At 40.1% G+C, this 21,475-nt stretch overlaps 1 protein-coding gene across 1 annotated transcript in view; it reads right to left on the reverse strand.

The window, feature by feature from the left end:
• Nucleotides 1–2,065: 2,065 nt before the first annotated feature.
• Nucleotides 2,066–21,475, reverse strand: part of LOC133131614 (uncharacterized) — a 91,616-nt gene continuing 72,206 nt past the window's right edge. Inside the window, exons 9-10 of the mRNA XM_061246985.1 lie at nucleotides 4,213–5,004; nucleotides 2,066–3,734 (exon numbers count right to left, since the gene is read on the reverse strand). Coding sequence (XP_061102969.1) covers nucleotides 3,538–3,734; nucleotides 4,213–5,004 — 989 coding nt within the window. The 3' untranslated portion in view covers nucleotides 2,066–3,537. The remainder of the gene's footprint in view (nucleotides 3,735–4,212; nucleotides 5,005–21,475) is intronic.

Here is a 21,475-nt window from a genome sequence, read left to right on the forward strand (position 1 = left end):
TATTTTTTGTCCTATCTAAATTCGTATGTTGTATAAATTCAATGACGCAGAATTCGAACTTGGACTGGTGTCAGTGTGTTAAATAGCTTCCTGCTCAAACTGTGCTTGTAGCTTAAAGTGGTAAGTAGGGCACACTACCACCATTAATATAGACATGAAGGAGCCTACATCAAGTGTAGGGGAAAACGTCCATTACACCCTGTCTGTAAAAATGGAAGTATGCATCATTTCTACTAAATGTTATGGCATAGTACCTCACCTGTATCCAGTTGGCTCAGATGCATGATCTGATGGCAAATGCATTTTTGTTAAATGTAGGTCGCCCAGTTTAAAATGCCACTCCTTGCAATGTTTATGCTCATACATTTGAAAGTGTGAACTCTCAAACATATTCAGTGTCCTAAACTGCTTATTTCCAGTCCAATCTACCATTTAAGTTTGCACAAACATTGAGTTTAATTTATTTGTATAAAAGTTTGGTGTTTTATTCTGTCCCCGGGACATTAAAGCGATAATTAGGCTATTTTACCGTTTACCGTCTTCTAAAGATATGCTAGGTAGATAGCTCAATGGGCTGTCCCACGAGTCAATTTCATATGTGCCTCAATATTTCTGAATAGTAGGCACTTGGTTACTTGCGTTACAAGACCAATAGGCCTACTTCAAGCAAGCATATACATTTTTAAAAAGTATTTCAATGTATTGTGTAATGCAAAATATGCGTTGCTTTTGCAGGAACGGTGGTTCGATCACTGGTGTAGCCATACAATAAGATCCGCACAGCCTTTGGGCCCTTGAGCAAGGCCCTTAACCCTGCATTGCTCCAAGATTGTCACCTGCTTAAAGCCTGATTTATACTTCTGCATCGAGTCCACGCAGAGGCTAGGGCATAGCCTAGTCTAATCAACTGTACGTTGCTCTGTATAAGAGCGTCTGCCAAATGCCATTAATGTAATGTAATGGTTCAATTTGACTGTTTTTGAAGAAGCATATAGTAACAGTGGTCCGTTTAAATGCCCCCTGAAAGGTAGATAGTTTGTTTAAGGTGTTTAAGGTGGTGTATCTGGGGAGAGATGGTGGAAGGGCAGCAAGGGCGGGTAAACAGGCAACAGGACACAGTTTAGGTGAAGTGATGTGAGAGGGATCTCCAGATCCTATGATATTGGAGGGAGGAGAATGGTCGTGTTAGTCCTCACCTGCAGCTTCAGTCTGCAGGGTCTGTATAGGGGTTCTGTTATAGGCTGCACATGTGCAAGGAGTCTTGAGGCTGATTGTGGCCCAGTGTGTCCTCTGCCATATGGATGACATTGTCTCTGGCATTTTACAGAATGGTGCTGACCATGGCCCTGCATTCCAAATGTGCTTGTGGCTGTCCGTGGTACGCCTGATTTGCTCATTTATCTCTCCTGCCACCGAAGGGGATCTTAGCATTGAGTCAAAATGTGTCATCACAGCTGTTCAGGCTATAGGTACAAAAACAGTTGAATTGGTTGAAAACACAAGTGGAGTAAAATAATGGTGGAGAGAGTGAGGAGATGACTGAGGTTCATCGACCCCTACATCCACCCCTATATTATAGTTGGGTTGTTGTAATGTTAAACCTACAGGCCTACATTCACATATTTTAAAGAGACAAAAATGACATTTTATCTTTTGAAAGATTTTCAGGACCCCATCTTGAAATTGGGCGAACCAACACGGGGTCCTGACGTACGGTTTGTGAATCCCTGCAGCATAGGAATGAAATCAACTGATGAAAAAAAAAAAAAAAAAGCCTTTTGAGTGCCTGTGATAATACTGTATAACAGTGCAAAACGAAATGTGCTAAATACCATTGCATCCTTTTTATTGAACATAATATTTGTGAGTATGCATACTGTATATTTGTAGTTGCTAAAAAAAAAACAATTTTATGTATGTTCAATAATGTTGCCTTCCTAGACAGAAAGACTGAGATACAGCAAGCAGGAAAAAGGTGTGTATTGGACAGCACACACAAACAAGCATGTACATACTCATATCCCTACACACATTCACACACTTAAAATAACATTCACCTGTCAACTGATCACTTTTATTAAGCTTACATTTTTATGTCACTTTAAGTTACAAACATGTTAATCAGCACCCACATTGTCAAAGGGTTAGCATGTACTATTTTGGAAAAAAACTAGAACTGTATAGGCAGTGGTATATTATTATATTATTATCACAGCTACAGGGCATTGTTCTGTGCACAGGGGAGGGTTGCAACCCCTGTAGCTGTGATAAAATGACAATATAATGTTCCAAGTCTTCAAGTGAGTTACTGATTTAATAAAACAGTTACCACATATGAATATATAGATATTATAGACACGATCCAATTAAGTGTTTTTTATTAACAATTTTATTACAAAAATAATTTACAAGAAAATAGTTCCTTGTTGCTCCAGATAGAAAACTCTAAAACTCTTTCTTGCAATATTTGCAAGAAAAATGCATGAAATTCATTTACATTTAATTTATTGCAGCTCCTAGCATTAGGGTGCAGCCATCTTTTAAATTTTAATGTCACTAGGTTGGTTCATCTTAACATGAATTGTGAGAAAAAAAACCCCAAAAGAAAACAAAAAGGAAACCAAGGAGGGTCCCTTTATATTACCCTGAGAAGCTCAAATGAGTATTACTGAACAAAATGTATTAATTTTCACATTCATTTGAACGCAGGGCGATGTCTTATCGCTTTACATCCCCTTCATAGTTCAGTAAGGTATCGCTCATTAGTATCAGTGAAAAGAGCCTTTTATCCGGTCTTGAAAAGGATGTTTATAATAGGGTTTCTGTTCCTGTAAATACCATATGCTTATCTTCAGATTTTCAGTTCATTTTGGGAATTGATTCTAAAACTATAATTGTTATCGATTTATTACATAAAGCACAGAGATATATACAATATACCCAAATTACATATATAAACTATTGTCCTTCCCAATTTGCCTCTTCAATTATACCACCTGCACACCAGAAGCATTGCAGATGATGGAAAGAGCAGAGAGGTGTCATTTTGTAGCCTGTGTGTGCAATTTAAGCCATTGTGAAGACCTAGTGCTGCAGTAACCAGAGGAACCCAGCAAGACCAACTACATCCTTCCACAGAAGACTCCCCGTCAGTCAGCTGATGACATAAGCATACTGGGGCCCAGGTTCAAACCTGCATGTTCCTTTAACTGCTAGCCAGACACATGTGCAGAGACATGTGATCTTGATCTTGTATATGTAGACTATCACATCACACAGCTTTCAAAATACATCAGTGATATTTTGATATGTCCATACCTACTGGAATGGCTGCAATCATGTTGAAACAATCACAGAATATTTCCAATTTTTTTCAAAATGGGCTACATTTTAAAAAATGACTGTCGGTTACGAAATCGATTATGAAAATAATTGGAAATGTAAAAACTATGAAAAACAAATAAAATGTGTTTCAGAAAACAATTAATGATGAAGTAGTTACACAATGTACCACGTGGGGGCAGTGCAGAGCAGTGTTTATAATGAAGTGTCGCTTTCCTCTTCCAGTGTCCCTATGCCATATATCTCTGAGTCAGTCAGAACAGAACTTGTTCTGTATCCAGATGATCCAGCTGAACTCGCTGTTTTTCTCTTTTTCAGCCACCATGACACCTTCTCCCTGGAATTCCACACAGAGCTGCCTGCTTCAGAGGGGGCTGGAGTCCCTCCACCCACTGTAACCCAAAACCATCAACAAGCTCTGTTACACTCAAACTCTTCTGCATTATATTCTGTTACATTTTTATTTTCAGTGACTGCTGCAAAAAGATCTTTTTGAGTTAATGATGTGATTTAAGATCATTATGTAGTTTATGGGTATGTTACTCATTTGCAGATTCACAAGCATACTGTATGTTAAATTAATCTAGATTAGAAAATGTATGATTATGTTTCTCCAGATGGTTATTAAATACTTAAAATCAATAAAATGTTTTTAAAGGAGTAATTTGGTATGCAAAATATAAAGCATTAAGTATAAACTTACTGTATTATATTAACTTGGAAAGAGTGTAGAAGCTTTTTAACATATATTAAAATTGTTACCTGGACAATACAAGGTAAACTCATTATATTGTGTATATGGGAGTGTTTGTTTGTGGACTGTGTTTGATGATGAATTAATTCTGTCGGAAGATGATGAATAAAACTCACTGAGAGGAGGCAAAAACTCAACGCTGGTTCCCCTCCGTCTGAATGGCCGTGTGGATCCTTCTTTCTCTGAGTCAACCACAACCGCTGACATCCTCTCTATCAGCTCCTCCTCTCTTCTTCTCCATTCCTCCTCAAAGCTCTTCTTTATTCCTTTGATGTCTTTTACCTCAGTAAATGAGGCCTGTTTGTCTCTCTCTCCTACAGGGAAGGGAACACCCCCATTTCTGGCAATCATCTCCTCTATCTTCTTCAGCAGCTCTGTGACCTGAGTCCCATCAGCCCTGTTCTCATTGTTGAGAACATGATACCTGTTCCCACATTTCTCTATGAGCTCTTGGAGGGCCCTTCCTTCAGTCTCAATGTGCTGCTCAATGGTTGTTTCTCCCAGCCAGTCTCCCTTGGTAAACAGCACTATAGTGTGTCTCCAGACTCTCTCACTGAGAAGCTCCAGGTGTTCCACCGCTGATTTCCTCTCTGTACCGCTGAATGCTAAGCTCACATCAATGACCAGGAAGAGAGCACAGGGTCCCGGAGGACACAGAGACACACTGTGCACAATCTCCTGTTCATCCAGGTCTGCAGTGTCCTTCACGGACACCTTCCACCAGCCTGGTGTGTCGACCACAGAGACCTGTCTCCCAGCTACTTCACCCTGTCTCTTCACACACTGTGCAGTTCTTATCCCAGACTCAAACTCCTCTGTGCCCAGGATGGTGTTTCCTGCTGAACTCTTCCCCCTCCCTCTCGCCCCCAGCAGCACAATCCTCAGCTCTGAGAGCCGGTGTTCCTCTCCTGTCAGAGAAAGAGAGAACAATTTACTCCTCATCAGGAGAGTTAACAGACATTCAGCTCTGAGATGAGCAGCTCTCTGTACGTTTGGAGTGGTGAGTACTAATAATGAAATTACATCCATAACAGGACATTATACAGGTGGGCTATAGGCTATAGGCTACTGGGAGCTATAGGCTATAGGCTCCCAGTAGCGCAAGAAATTGTTGTTTATACGGTCAAGTGTCATTCAGTTTCATACATTTTTATTGCCTGAAATGTTGAAACATAAGTATTTTATTACTGTTATGAGAATATCTTAAGAATTACAAATATTCATAAAATTATTGTAATGAAAAGAGGAACATCCTTTAAAAAAAGGCATGTGTGCTATGGGGCTGCTGTGTGGTTCATCATGCTAAGACTCTGTTCCAGTGTGTGGATGTACCCCACAGTCTGCTGTCAAACCCTGACTGTGCAGAGCAGACTGTGGCTGGCAGCTCCACAGGGCAGTGTGTAACTGGCAGCAGCAGGGAGAGTTCAGTCTGCAGGAGTTTCTGTGTCTCATCATGCACTAGCAACTGTCTCTGATCAACTGAGCGTCTGCAACCTAAACACACTCATGAAATGAGCTGCTCCTACACAACAACTGTGGAGGTAAAAGAAGTTGGTGGCTGGCAGCACACACTTTAAAGAGAGCGAACGCTTCTCTGCACTCTGTTTAATCGAGGTGGTTGTAGTGATGAGACTGGATTATGAATACAACTGGGAGAAAAAAAAATCAGAGTGAAAATTATATTGAGTAATGAAAACAATTTCCTTGGCTGGTGCTTCTTCATGCAGTAATCACAGCAAATATTGCAAATTTTTGTAATCGACAAGTGGGCCTCTAATCAACCAATCACACCTCAGTGTACACCACAATAGAAAGTGAAGAGAAATTAAGGAGTTTTTTTTTCTGACAGTACAGGTACTAATTATGGAAACACTGCATTTAGGATTATTATTATTTATTTTTTTATAATTAATGCAATATTTTGTTAAACTTTCTCTTTCTGGAATAATAGATACTATGTAATAAATTTAATATCAACAAATAATGAGCATTTATGTTAAACAGCAATCATTACACCTTTCTATGTGGATTAGTTCATACCCACATAATTGAAAAGTCTAATGTATCTTATTGTTGGAATTTTACAATCAGCTTGAATATGTATTTCTATGTCCAATGTTTTTGTACATGAAATGATCATATTCACGCAAATAATTAACCAAATGTTTTTGGTTGTTGACTTTATTTCAAATGACTGATGGTCAAACAATGCCAGTACTACTCGTGGTCAAAGAGATAATTGTTTTGGATACATTTTTACAGATGAAAATGGTTTTAAAAAACACCAAGAGAAGAATGAGCTCAGATAAAAGTTCTAAGTGTAATGAACTTCATTAAGCACAGTGTTTCCATAATTTGTGCCATTACTGTATATCTCTATGGAATAAGACTTTTCATTGGTAAAATAGACCTTTATAAAAAATGATTGAACGCAGTTATTATTAATCGTAATAACCTACTGTAATTAATCTAAAATTGATTTCAATGAAAATAACAAACCCTCATAAAGTGCTCTGAGAGTCTTCCTCTGTTTCTGAACCTTCATTATCCTCTGTTTCACTCGTTCTTCCACTGCCCTCCTCTTCTTTTCCAACTCCCGTAGAAGCATTCTATCTATTTCATAGTGAGAGCCTCCATGCCCTGCCATCATCTCCTCCATCTTCTCCAGCAGCTCTGTGACCTGAGTCCCATCAGCCCTGTTCACACTGTTGAGAACATGATACCTGTTCCCACATTTCTCGATGAGCTCTTGGAGGGCCCTCCCTTCAGTCTCAATGTGCTGCTCTATGCTTTTGTCTCCCAGCCAGTCTCCCTTGGTGAACAGCACTATAGTGTGTCTCCAGACTCTCTCACGGAGAAGCTCCAGGTGTTCCATTGCTGATCTCCTGTGTTCCTCTGTGAATGCTGAGCTCACATTAATGACCAGGAAGAGAGCACAGGGTCCCGGGGGACACAGAGACACACTGCGCACAATCTCCTGTTTAACCAGCTCTGCAGTGTACTTCACAGGATAATGACTCAACCAGCCTGGTGTGGCGACCACAGTAACCTGTCTCCCAGCTACTTCACCCTGTCTCTTCACACACTGTGCAGTTCTTATTCCAGACTGAAACTCCTCTCTGCCCAGGACGGTGTTTCCTGCTGCATTTTTCCCACTCCCTCTCGCTCCTAGCAGCACAATCCTCAGCTCTGAGAGACGGTGTTCCTCTCCTGTCAGAAAGAAAACTATTTACTCCTCATCAGGAGAGTTAACAGACATTCAGCTCTGAGATGAGCAGCTCTCTGTACATTTGGAGTGGTGAGTACTAATAATGAAATTACATCCATAACAGGACATTACCCGGTTGGCTATGGGTTACATCTATAGGCTCCCAGTTTTGCAAGACATCTTTGTTTATACCACCATGTGTGATTCAGTTCAATACATTTCTACTGCCTGAAATGTCAAATCATAAGTCTTTTATTACTGTTATGAGAATATCTTGAGAATTACAAATATTCATAAAATTACTGTAATGCAAAGAGGAATATCCTTTAAAAAAAGGCATTTTCAATATGGGGCTGCTGTGTGCCTCATCCTGCTAAGACTCTGTTTCAGGCTGTGGATGCTCCCCACAGTCTGCTGTCAAACCCTGACTGTGCAGAGCACACTGTGGCTGGCAGCTCCACGGGGCAGTGTGTAACTGGCAGCTCCACAGGGCAGTGTGTAACTGGCAGCTCCACAGGGCAGTGTGTAACTGGCAGCTCCACAGGGCAGTGTGTAACTGGCAGCTCCACAGGGCAGTGTGTAACTGGCAGCTCCACAGGGCAGGGTATAACTGGCAGCAGCAGGGAGAGTTCAGTCAGCAGGATTTTCTGTGTCTCATCATGTACTAGCAACTGTCTCTGGTCAACTGAGCGTCTGCAACCTAAACACACTCATGAAATGAGCTGCTCCTACACAACAACTGTGGAGGTAAAATAAGTTGGCCGCTGGCAGCACACACTTTAAAGAGAGCGAACGCTTCACTGCACTCTGTTTAATCGAGGTGGTTGCAGTGATGAGACTGGATTATGAATGCAACTGGGAGAAAAGAAATCTGAGCGAAAATGATATTAACTACTGACAACAATTTCCTTGGCTGGTGCTTCATCATGCAGTAATCACATCAAATATTACACAATTTTGTAATCGACAAGTGGGCCTCTAATCAACCAATCACACATCAGTGTACACCACATGAGAAAGTTAGGAGAAAATAAAGACAGTTTCTTTTTCTTACAGTGCTGGCACTAATTATGGAAACACTGCATTTCGGAAAAAAGTTTTGATAATTAATGCAATATTTTGCTAAACTTTCTTTTTCTGGAATAATAAGTACTGCGTAAAAAAATTAATATTAACAAATAATTAGCATTTATGTGAAACAGCAATCATTACACCTTTCTATATGGATTAGTTCTTCCCACATCATTGAAAAGTCTAATGTATCTTATTGCTGGAAATTTTACAATCAGCTTGAATATGTATTTCTATGTCCAATGTTTTTGTACATGAAATGATCATATTCATGCAAAGAATTACCCTAATTTTTTTGGTTGTTTACTTCATTTCTCATTACTGATGGTCAAATAATGCCATTACTACTCGAGGTCAAGGAGATAACGGTTATGAATACATTTTTACAGATGAAAATGGTTTTAAAAAAACCAAGAGAAGAAAGAGCTCAGATAAAGGTTCTAAGTGTAATAAACTTCATTAAGCACAGTGTTTCCATAATTTGTGCCATTACTGTACATCTCTATGGAATAAGACTTTTCATTGGTAAAATAGACCTTAATAGAAAATTATTGAACACAGTTATGATTAATCATAATAATCTACTGTAATTCATCTAAAATTGATTTCAATGAAAATAACTAACCCTCAAAAAGTGCTCTGGCAGTCTTCCTCTGTTTCTGGACCTTCATAATCCTCTGTTTCACTCGTTCTTCCACTGCCCTCCTCTTCTCTTCCACCTCCTGTAGGAGCATTCTGTCTATTTCATAATGAGAGCCTCCATGCCCTGCCATCATCTCCTCCATCTTCTTCAGCAGCTCTGTGACCTGAGTCCCATCAGCCCTGTTCTCATTGTTGAGAACATGATACCTGTTCCCACATTTCTCTATAAGCTCTTGGAGGGCCCTTCCTTCAGTCTCAATGTGCTGCTCTATGGTTTTGTCTTCCAGCCAGTCTCCCCAGGTGAACAGCACTATAGTGTGTCTCCAGACTCTCTCACGGAGAAGCTCCAGATGTTCCACTGCTGATCTCCTGTGTTCCTCTCTGAATGCTGATCCCACATCAATGACCAGGAAGAGAGCACAGGGTCCCGGGGGACACAGAGACACACTGCGCACAATCTCCTGTTTAACCAGCTCTGCAGTGTACTTCACAGGATAATGACTCAACCAGCCTGGTGTGTCGACCACAGTGACCTGTCTCCCAGCTACTTCACCCTGTCTCTTCACACACGGTGCAGTTCTTATTCCAGACTCAAACTCCTCTCTGCCCAGGATGGTGTTTCCTGATGAACTCTTCCCACTCCCTGTCCCCCCCAGCAGCACAATCCTCAGCTCCTCCCCTTTCAGGAGAGAAAGAATTTCCGTTCAGGAACATATTCTTTCAGAAAACTGTTTAGCTCAATTTGGGTAAATATGGCCTTCAAAATAGTTTTCTTAGTCTTGAGAAAAATTATTGGATGAAAGAAAAACATTTTATTGAACTTATTTTTTTGTACATTTTCTGTACAGTAGGAAGGATCTCACCATCATGAACAGTCATAACACCAGCTGCCATATTAGCCCCTCTCTCTTTGTCCAGCTTCCTCTGTCAAAGAGAATTTGTTTATTACATTTTTAATTTATTAAATGATATTTGTATTTTGTATGTTTCCCTAACTTCTATTGATATTGTGTTGAAGTATTTCAGACACAAAAAATGTGCCACATTTCAATAGGCTTTTGTCCCTCTATTGGATTAGATGGATAGATATGCATTGTTCACCTTCTTGGGTTTTAGTTGTAGTGCATGCGATTGGTTGACAGTTGTCTTGTGCCATTTTAGATATTTGAAATATTTAGAGAAGCTTCGAGCAACCTAACAGCTTTACAATGAGCTTTAGATGCATTAGTGGGTTTGTGGTTTAAAGGAAGGAAATACACCTCAAAACAAAGCTGAGCTATCCCTTAAGGTCAATGTTCAGTGTCTTATCTTTGCGCTTTTTTGTCCCTGCCTTGGTGAAACAAATATGACGGCCATTTTGTGATACGCACTTGGAAAACCAACATTAAATATTTACCATCATAACATTAGACATTATAAGAAGTAGACAATTGTAAGTTTTAGTGCATACCTGTAGTTAATACATACTTAACAGAATTTGAATTCAGTTCATTGTCACCAAATTCAACAATCACAGCTTTTCTCAGTAGCTTCACATTACTTGAAAAGACCATGTAAAATGTGTTGGGGTTTTTTTGTATGCCAAGTCTACATTATGGCCCTTGGTTTGACTTATTTTGTAGATGAGAAAAGTGAAAACATTGAGTGCTGTAAGTTAGGTATGAATATTTATGTATGCAATTTACCAAAGTGATTTTGAATACCCGACTGCTTGGTTGAATAGATAAAAAGATATTTCTACCTGACTGACACAACTCCCTCGCAGTTTTTCAAATTCAGTTTGAGCGTTCTGTTGTGGTAGTGCAGCCAATGCTCCCACAAACAAAATGTCCGTATTGTTTCTGTATAACCTTTACTTCAGGTCATGAGGAAAAGTGGACTTTGAATGTAGGAGTGTCCTGCAAGGTTTACTGTTAATACTGATACTGTACTTAACACTGATACTGAAACCTGTGCAGGGAAAATCTGTATAGCACTAAATGACTGCAAGAGTGGCAATGTCCCATTGGGAAATGAAATGTCTGTCTCAATGCAGGCGGTGACGGGGTTGTGATAGGGAGCGAATGAAGAGGGAGGAAAGGTGAGGGCGTCTTGTGCTTTCTTCAAACTGCAATGCTTCTTCAACGTTAATTATAGCTGTAATTTTTCCTGTAACTACTGTATTTATTAACACAAATATTGCTATTATTCCTGTCCTCACCGACACGCCATCTATATCTTGCCTGGCCTCTGATTTCAGTGAACTAACCTGCACAACAATCAAGATTTAATGTCAGTGCTAATTTACCTGAGTTTCACCCTCCCACCAACTATTATACTGAAGGTAGAATATAAATCGAATTTGTCCAACATTCAACATTTATTTTTTAAGAGATCTGTTGAACCTGCTTAAAGGAGTAACATGGTGGTTGGTCACACTTTCTGGGTTACAAGAGGGCATTGAAGAAACACAGTGAAAGTATTAAATATGTCTGTTCTTTAGTTTTGGCAAAGTAAGCGTATTAAGGAGAACAGTTCACAGCTTAAGCAATGTGGACACCCAGTCAGCCATAGCGCCTCTCATGGAGAGAGCAGACACAGAGGTTCTACTAACTCAGGGATGGGCAAGGCCGGCCATACCTGCTTCTGGACTTCAGACCTTCTGCTCTTAATCATTTAATTAGCCCAATCATTCACATGATCTGCAATCTTTAGCTATATTCCATGGTATAAACAGCAGCTGATAAATGTTCTTGTCTTGAAGCATTTTATTGTGGTGTAATTTACTAGTGAAGCAGTCATGGAGCTTATGTCTAATTAGCTGATTGAGCCAGAGTAACTGGAGGCAGCAGAATTCTGCATACACACTGGCCCTCCAGGACTGGAGTTGCCCACCACTGTATTTACTCAGGTCAACACTATAGCCCAGTGGTTCTCAGTCTTCCGTATACTGTATATGCGTATACTGGATTTTGTTCCAACCAGAGTAGAAAAAAGAATTTGAACAACCGGTTCATTTTTCATAGTTGGGCGTTTAGAAGTATTATTTACCCTCTTAAAAGTACAGCAGGTAATTTTGGACTTCTAATGTCATGAGAGGAATTACAGCAACACACCCTCAAACAACAACACAGTTTATCGCACCGCTTCTCTGGGAATGCGCTGACATTGAAACGCCATTGGCTGTGGCAATTCGAACCAATTTTCAACCAATGAGCTTGAATTATTATACAGCTATACGATATTTTGGTACAGAGTGCCAGGCTGTCAACTGTATATTTTGAAATGCTGATTTAAGGACTATGAACACAGGCAGAGGGCGAGTCAACATGTCAGTGAGCCTTTTTCAATGATAGGAAGCGATTTACAATGATCTTGTAACAATGTTTTAAGACAAAAATCTTACCTATTGTACCTTTAAGCCATGTTATGTCAGTAATAGCTGTGTACGTGGGCGGTTCTAACGGGTGGCCAGTGCCACCCATAAAATCCGATTGGTCACTTCAGTGCCACCCGACAGGTTGTCAGTCTGCTTTTACAAAGACTGTCTTTTGCGTTTTGCTGCCTTTGTATAAAAGCTTCAAAATGTGCGTCAAAAGCGCTAATCTGATTGGCCACCCTATTGGCACGTCATTGGCTGTTTTGCCAGTCAATCAGTTTTTATAAAGGCACCGTTTTTCCTGTTTGCAAGGCTGGAAAATGTACTGCAAAAATCGTGATAGGGCGGACAGCTTATATGGTGAATTTTCTTCTAAGAGAAATTTGTAGCCTTTAAGTTTTATTTTGCTCTTGTCAGGGTGACAGGTTATAAGATTTTGAATGTTATGGTTGAAATATGAATGTTAACGTTTGAATGTTAAGGTTATGGTTGAAATATCATCATTAAATAACATCAAACGAGCTAGCTAGCTGACGTTAGCTAGTGTTAGCTGACTAGTAGACTGGGAAGTGACTAGCTAGCTAGTTAGCTAGCTAACGACCGTTAGTCTCGACAAGAAATAAATAACTTGAATGCTGTGTTTGTTTATTAATATTGTGTACTCCTAGCTAACTAACTTGTCAACTAAATCTATATAGCCAAATCGCTAATTTATCGAGTTAGTTTGGTGGCGTAACGTTAGTGTTAAATTAGTTAAATTATCGACCTGCTACGGGCGAAAAACAGCAAAACATATATACAACTTCCTTTCCACAAAATTAAACTGACATGCCAACAAACAAAACAGCCATTAGGAAAGTTAGCTAGGTTGCGAATCCAGAAGCCTTATTGTCGTGCTGTATTAATTAATCGTCGCGATTAAGGAATTCCAGGATTCCAGTGTTGTGTGTGTAATGTTGATATTGTAAATGAGGTCTTAAGGGACGTATTAATATTACGAAATGTATATTACATTTGTTTGTGAACATTCAAATTATGTGGAGCTAAACAACATCCTTGTGTCTGACCCCTCTGTTGGTTTAATATATTTAAATAAAGGTCATTTTTCTTATGTCGTTGTTGAATTTGTGTTCTCTAGACTAACATGAAGTGACTGGATAAGTAGCATTCGTCAGAGATGTGATTTTGGACAAAGCAACAATGTATTATCATCACTTTCATTTATTAATATGATTAGAATTCCATCACCTCAAATTATTGAACAGGCTTAGTTACAGGAGGCCAGAGCATTATTTATTGTAATAAATCTCTTTAAAAAAAAATAATAATTAAGAAAATTCATGTAATTCTTCTCCAATTGAAAAAAGCCTGTAAAATGGTATTATGTTGGTGTACCATGGTAGGGATTGCTGTACACCTTGTATTTTGTTCTCCAGAAGTCCATGACTTTAATGGCCTTAAATGTGGTCAGTTGAGGTACAGGAAAATCTGACTGTCCAAGTAGAAGCCATATTACAGGCCTATAGGGGAATTAATAAGAGACAGCCTCACAGGTGTTTATTTTTTAGTCTTTTTATTGGCAGTGGAAAACAAGTTCAGTATTTTATTGAAAGTCAGCAATAAATAATACTGTGATACAGTTCAAATGTACATAATTTTTATTACAAGTTCATGAAATTTAAAATGATAAACTGAAGACAATTACAAAAAGACAGTGATATGAATTTCCACAACAAAAATATCTAAAATCACAAAGAGATAAAGAGCTATTGTACGTGCATGAAGAAAACCACTTCAAAGCTTACATGAGTCTTAGATTTCTCAACATTATGAACCCATATAAATACTGAGAAACCTGTGTTTGATATCAATGGAGCAACATATTCAGAAACGCACCGGAAATCACGATATGAATAAATGGCAACTGCTATACAAATACTGACAGACAAACACGGAATAAATAAAACAGACATAATAAACATAAGGCTTAATTAAAAGACATAATACAATGTGTTCAAAGGTTCTTGAAGGAATTGTGCTGCTGTCTTCAGACTCACCATAGGAAATGAGGCCACAGTGGAATTGGTCCTTAAAACAAAGCCGCGGCATTACAGCGTCTCGTCGCAAGCCTTTCCGACAAGGAAGAGGGAGAAATGGAGTATTCTGGCTCCTGTGGTCGCCAGATGGTTTATTGTCAGAGTACCTGGCAGCCAAGCAATTCGCCCAAGACACGTCTCCGCTGGCTTCCTGAAAAGTTTCCTTTTGGTATCACAATTTTAAAAAGATACGTACGGACTTTGTAGAGGTTTGTGTTGAACACTGGGGGCACGACAACCACTTCATTCATGACCATGGCCCTCAACGTCTCCAGCACGCTCAAGTGCGATGTTACGCAATGTCACTCAGAAATGTGCCAGTTTACTGGAATAGAGAAATTACTATTGACCTTCAAGCTGAACTTTAAAAATCAAAAGCTATATATATATATATATATTGTGGTGACCCATGGGGTGAGCGAGGAAGAGAGAGCGAGAATAGTTAATCAAAAATTATATTTATTGCAAATAAATATCATCATTGCTAATAAATATCCAATCACTGGTTGTGTTATTACAGTTGTTTTGCTTGTACTCAAAGGTGTAGCAGATGCTAATGGTCTTTGTAAATCAGGAACTACACTGTCTAGATAAGACAAGATATCAGATAAGATATCAGCTATCAAATCTCAGATTTAGACATATGATTCCATAATGATGAGGAAAGAACTGGCATCTTTGTGCCATACACTTGGGAACTGAATTCAGATATTTATTCTTTGTTTTATTTGCCATCAAACATTTTCAATTCTCACCAGTTTTTCTGACATGTCAATTCCCTCAAGAGAGTTTTCTCTGTTCAGCTCTTTATAACAATTTATTCTGAAAGAATATACCCCAATTTCTTTTTTCTTTTTTTTGGACTGACTGCGGTATTCAAGTCCGCACATTGAAAAGTGGAGAGGTAGAAATATGAAGGGAGTTTGCGACATTTAGCATATCGGTGCATGGAATCTGTGTTTTGAGCTCTGAATCATAAACAGAAATATTTATCACTTGCCAAGCTAACAGCCTAATTAGTGTGAGCCCAGAGTGATAATGAATGTGTGTGTGGTGCTCTGATCTTTTAAGCGCTGCAACTGAATGTGTGTGTGGTGCTCTGGTCTTTTAAGCCCTGTAACTGAATGTATGTGTGGTGTAAACAGGTGACCCACACAACACGTATGGCCTCCCTCATTTGAACAGTGCTACTTTAGCATCACATTCACAGCTATCCCGGTCAGGGTGGCGACAGACCAGAGTTGGGTTTGGTGTGTGTGTGTGTGTGGTTGTGTGTGTGGTGTGTGTGAATGTGTGTGTAAGGGAGGCTGTGTGTGGGTGTGCGTGTGGTGTGTGTGTAAGTGAGGGTGTGTGTGTCTGTGGTGTGTGTGTGTGTGTGTATGTGAGTGTGTGTGTGTGTGTGGTGTGCATGTGTGTGTGTGTGTGTGAGTGAGTGTGTGGTGTGTGTGTGGTATGTCTTTGTGAGTGTGTGTGTGGTGTGTGTGTGGTGTGCATGTGTGTGTGTGAGTGAGTGTGTGAGTGTGTGTGGTGTGTGTGTGTGGTGTGTGTGTGTGTGTTTGCAGTGTGTGTGAATGGTGTGCGTGTATGTGTGTAAGGGAGGGTGTGTGTATGTGTGATGTGAGTGTGAGTGCGTGTGTTTGTGTGTGTGTGTGATGTGTGTGTAAGGGAGGGTGTGTGTGTGTGATGTGTGTTGTGTGTGCGAGTGTGTGTGTGTGTGCATGGGTGTGTGTGTGTGTGGTGTGTGTGTGTGTGTCCATTTGCGAGTGTCAGTGTGCATTTGTGTGTGTGTGTGGTATGTGTGCGTGTGTGTGTGAGTGTGGTGAGTGTGGTGTGTGTGGTGTGTGTGTGTGTGTGTGTGTATGCGTGAGTGTGTGGTGTGTGTGTGTGTGTGTGTGGTGTGTGTGTGCGTGTGTAAGGGAGGGTGTAAAGCGCTTAAGAGGCCTCTCTGCCAGCAGGGTGTTGTTATCAGGTTCACACCTCGGACCACCACGAAGCTGCTGCTCACGAATATGCACACACATATGCAGACACTCACACACATTCGCACACACTCATACACACCCATAAGCTCATACATACGCACACACATACACGCACTCACACATAACACACACTCACTCGCGTATGGCATCCAGAGTGAGGTAAACTGACTTGAGGACTGAGCACCCTGGATTCTGTTCTACTTAGTGAGAAACTGACACTGAACTCTGATGCTAGGCCATTCAAGCACCACTGCTGAATTCTTTGAAGAAGCAAAAGGGAGGAAAATTGCTTAACTACTAAAGTGAGGTCTTTCTTGTTGGTATCCCGATTTGGTTATTTTTTAGCTGGCCAAACTCATCTGAACAACAACCCCCCAGTTTAGTCATTTAGTTACAGCAGACAGTGGAGGGAAGGCAGGCCATTGCTGATTGGTGCAGAGTCAATCACCGTCTGCTTCTGCATACAATGTAACAATATCACCTGCACTGCTGTGAGAAAAAAGCCCACAATATGGCTCCTTAAATCAACTGCCTCAATACTATAGACAAGTGCCATTCATTCTGCTGTCCATCACTAAATATTCCACATATGGTTGGCATTTATATAGCGCCTTTATCCAAAGCGTTGTACAATTGATGCTTCTCATTCACCCATTCATACACACACTCACACACCAACGGCGATTGGCTGCCATGCAAGGCGCCGACCAGCTCATCAGGAGCATTTGGGGGTTTGGCGTCTTGCTCAGGTTCGATCCCTTGCCCAGGCGGGGGATCGAACCGGCAACCCTCCGACTGCCAGACGACTGCTCTTACTGCCTGAGCCATGTCGCCCCCATCACATATATGTGATACATAATTAGATATTATTTTATAGTATTTAAAACTGGCAGCAGGCCAATGCTTTATTATGCAATTATAGCATCATTTTATAAATACACACGCTAAATGATTTATAAATTGAATACATATCATTTGTACATAAACTGAATTTACCAAAGACCTAGTTATATTTAAATCATAGATTATTTTGTAATAAAAAGATAACTGTGAGAGATTGGTACAATTTAAAATATGAATTGAGTGAGAGGAGTTTGTATGGGCTATCTGTAATGTGTAGGCAGCTCATTTCTGTTGAAAAACTCATCTAAACACCCCTTCCTTCCCAACTCACAAGGCAACTTTCCCTCCAAAATGGTAGCCAATCAAATAATCCCTGCATTCCCTCCTTTGCATCTGCCCAGCAACAGCAACTTTCCCTCCAAAATTGAAACAAACTAAGAAGTTTGTTAGTACTAATGCACTGTATATGCACACTAAGGGAGGGTAAGTGCACACTTTATAGTTCTGCACAGCTTGTATCCGCTGCTAAACGATCATGCCTATGAATTAGCTACACATTTGTATGATGTGCTTTCACCACTTTGTGCGGGTAATGCAGTGTTAAATTACACAATTTAAAAGCTAGGCTAGCTCCCATTAACATGTCTATAAGGTTTTTCATTATTGTTAGTGTGATGCTAATCTATACAGCAGTTAAGCTAACTGTACTTCTGTGTTGTTTGGTTACCTGTGATGAATAGCAGGAGTTGTATGTCATCAGAAAAGCATGGCCAAATATGCAATCTTGGTTAAATTTGACTGTTTTTGAAGAAGCATACCCTAACAGTGTGTTTAAATGCCCCCTGAAAGGTAGATAGTTTATTTAAGGTGGTGTATCAGGGGAGAGATAGTGGAAGGGCAGCAAGGGCGGGTAAACAGGCAACAGGACACAGTTTAGGTTAAGTGATGTGAGAGGCATCTCCAGATCCTATGATATTGGAGGGAGGAGAATGGCCGTGTTAGTCCTCACCTGCAGCTTCAGTCTGCAGGTTCTGTATAGGGGTTCTGTTATAGGCTGAACATGTGCAAGGAGTCTTGAGGCTGATTGTGGCCCAGTGTGTCCTCTGCCATATGGATGACATTGTCTCTGGCATTTTACAGAAAGGAGCTGACCATGGCCCTGCATTCCAAATGTGCGTGTGGCTGTCCATGGTACGCCTGATTTGCTCATTTATCTCTCCTGCCACCGAAGGGGATCTTAGCATGGAGTCAAAATGTGTCATCACAGCTGTTCAGGCTATAGGTACAAAAACAGTTGAATTGGTTGAAAAATAAGTGGAGTAAAATAATTGTGGAGAGAGTGAGGAGATGACTGAGGTTCATCGACCCCTACATCCACCCCTATATTATAGTTGGGTTGTTGTAATGTTAAACCTACAGGCCTACATTCACATATTTTAAAGAGACAAAAATGACATTTTATCTTTTTAAAGATTTTCAGGAGACCCCATCATGAAATCGGGCGAACCAACACGGGGTCCTGACTTACAGTTTGGGAATCTCTGCGGCATAGGAATGAAATCAACTGATTAAAAAAAAAAAAGAAAAATGCCTTTTGAGTGCCGATAATAATACGGTACAACAGTGCAATACTAAATACCATTGCATCCTTTTTATTGAATATTATAGTTGTGACTATGCGTACTGTATATTTGTAGTTCACTGATTCTTGAGAGTTGGGACAAAACATGCCCTACATAGAAAAGTCTAATTTATATTAAAAATCAAGAAATTCATCATGATTTACATACTTACAGTTAAATCTAAAGGAACTGTGTATACCTATGTTATTTTTTAGCACATCTTTTTATCTTTTTTGGGGAAATTTGTTTAAATGTATGGTCTGTGGTTAGAAGGTCCATGTTATTGTACTTGTCCTCAGCAAGAGGTCACAATATTGACCAGCCCAAAAAAACTTAAAAAAAACTCTACAATTGTGAATACATATATGTCAAATAAAAAAGAAGGGTTCTAAATATATAAAACAATGCATGAAGTGAACGTCAAACGATATTTTCCGTAAAAAGTCTGCCTATCAAAGTTGTGTCCTCAGTTTCTGTCAACTCCGTCAGATTTTTTCATAAACCTCATTAAATCAGGAAATAGCATGGTCAGCTATATCCCTGAGGACCCCTTTTCATCTCCCTGCCTGTGCTGAATGCAACACTCTCACACATGCTCTGGTAGGTTTTACATTTTTTGATATTTTAGACAAACAATGTCAATATTCCTATGGTCTCAGCTGGACCATGTGAACACCATCTCTCCGTTATGATACGTTTTTTTAAACCATAGTGGATTGAATTTAAGCATTTTAGTGAGGTTATTGAGACAGCTAGCAACTGAGGAAAAACTAGCTAGCTGCAGTGTACAATACATGTTTTGGAGGGAAAATACATGCCCTTACATCAACTCCGTCAGACGTCAACTCCGTCAGGTTCTACGTCTGACGGAGTTGACGTGTAAGCTGACGGAGTTGACAAACCCACCTATAACCTCTTAATGTGCTAATATAATATTATTTGTGAACATAGTAAAGGATTAAAATGTTATTTCAGGGTTTTATTTACACATAAATGTACACGTAAATGTACATGCATTACATTATTTAACCATACTGTATAACCTACACTTCTCACTTGTAGAGCATGGGCAGGCTGTGGTCTGCTTATTATTGTGTAACTTTCCCAGCACTTATATATTAAATAAAAAGCCAGTGTGTAGATTTTCGCAGCATCTGGTTGTGAAACTGAATATTACATTGAATGGCGGCCTCTGTAGAGGGACCCACTTCTATGTATTGTATGTATGTGTATGTATTGTATGTATTGTAGGAAAGCATGGCTAGACAGAAATTGTCAGTTGAGGAGCAAAGGAGAAGAAATAGAGAGAACCAACGAAAGAGAAGAGAAAAATTAAATGGTGACCAAGAGAGCAAACATGACATGCAAGAGAAGGAAAGACAAAGGTGGAAGAAGAGAGTTCAAGACAAAAAAGTAATACAAATAGGCGAGATGGGAGACAGGGCAAAGAGGAACCAGAGAAAGTATTGGAGAGAAGCACAGAACAGGTCCAAACAGAAAAGGTCCAGTGAAGATGCAGTGCTAGAAGCTAGACACCCCCCCAGACACCCCCCCAGATAGTCCGCAAGATCAGAATATTCAACAGTTTTCAATTAGTTTGTTGCTCTCCAGCAAGTGAGGCCTGCCTTCTTCGCACCTGCTCACGATGTCTAAACAAAGAGAGAGAGAAGTTGAAGAAGACACAGTCAATGGAATCCACATCAACACTAAGCTCGTCCAATACAACGGCAGTCTTTCAGAGCTCATCAAACTCTATGAGCAAATACTCAGAATTGAAACCACAACACATGTGTGTTCAGTGCGAAACCATTCAAAAGCATACAGAAACACAATTGAGACCTGTGATGAAAGTACAGCAATTCTCGGAATCCTGGAGATGCAAGTATCAATCTGAAGTTCAGGCCTGCCATTTTGGACAAAATCTGCCACAGATAACGCTACATACCGGAATGTATTACATTAAGGGTGGAAAGGCAGGGTTTTGCACACTTTCAGAGTCAAAGAGACAGGATGCTGCGGCAATCTGGACACACATGGATCCAATCCTAAAAGATATCAAGACAAAATATCCACAGGTTACCACCGTGCACTTTTGGTCTGATAGTCCAAGTAAACAGTATAAGAACAAGAAGAATTTTTTTCTTCTGTCCGGTATCCCACCTACACTGGGGTTTGAAAGAGCAACATAGAACTTCTTCCCCACTTCCCATGGTAAGGGCGCACCATACGGCATTGGCGGAACAGTGAAAAGAACAGCTGACAACCTGGTCCTGAGAGGAAATGATGTGATGGATGGAAACACATTCTTTGAAAAGGTCTCAAACAGTCTGAAGGGCGTTCAGCTGTACTACATTGCAGAAGAAGACATGCAAAGATATGATGCACTTCTCATGCAACCTCTCAAACAGGTTCCCTCAACAAGACAAATACACCAGGTCATTGCACATGAGAACAGGATCCACCACAGACAACTATCCTGCTTTTGCAGCGAGATGTTGGTTTGCCAGTGCTTCAGCCCAGCTACCTTCTATTTCCATGGCTACCCAGAGGAACAGCA

Source organism: Conger conger, chromosome 6 (assembly GCF_963514075.1).
Source record: "Conger conger chromosome 6, fConCon1.1, whole genome shotgun sequence".
Lineage (NCBI taxonomy): Eukaryota > Metazoa > Chordata > Actinopteri > Anguilliformes > Congridae > Conger > Conger conger.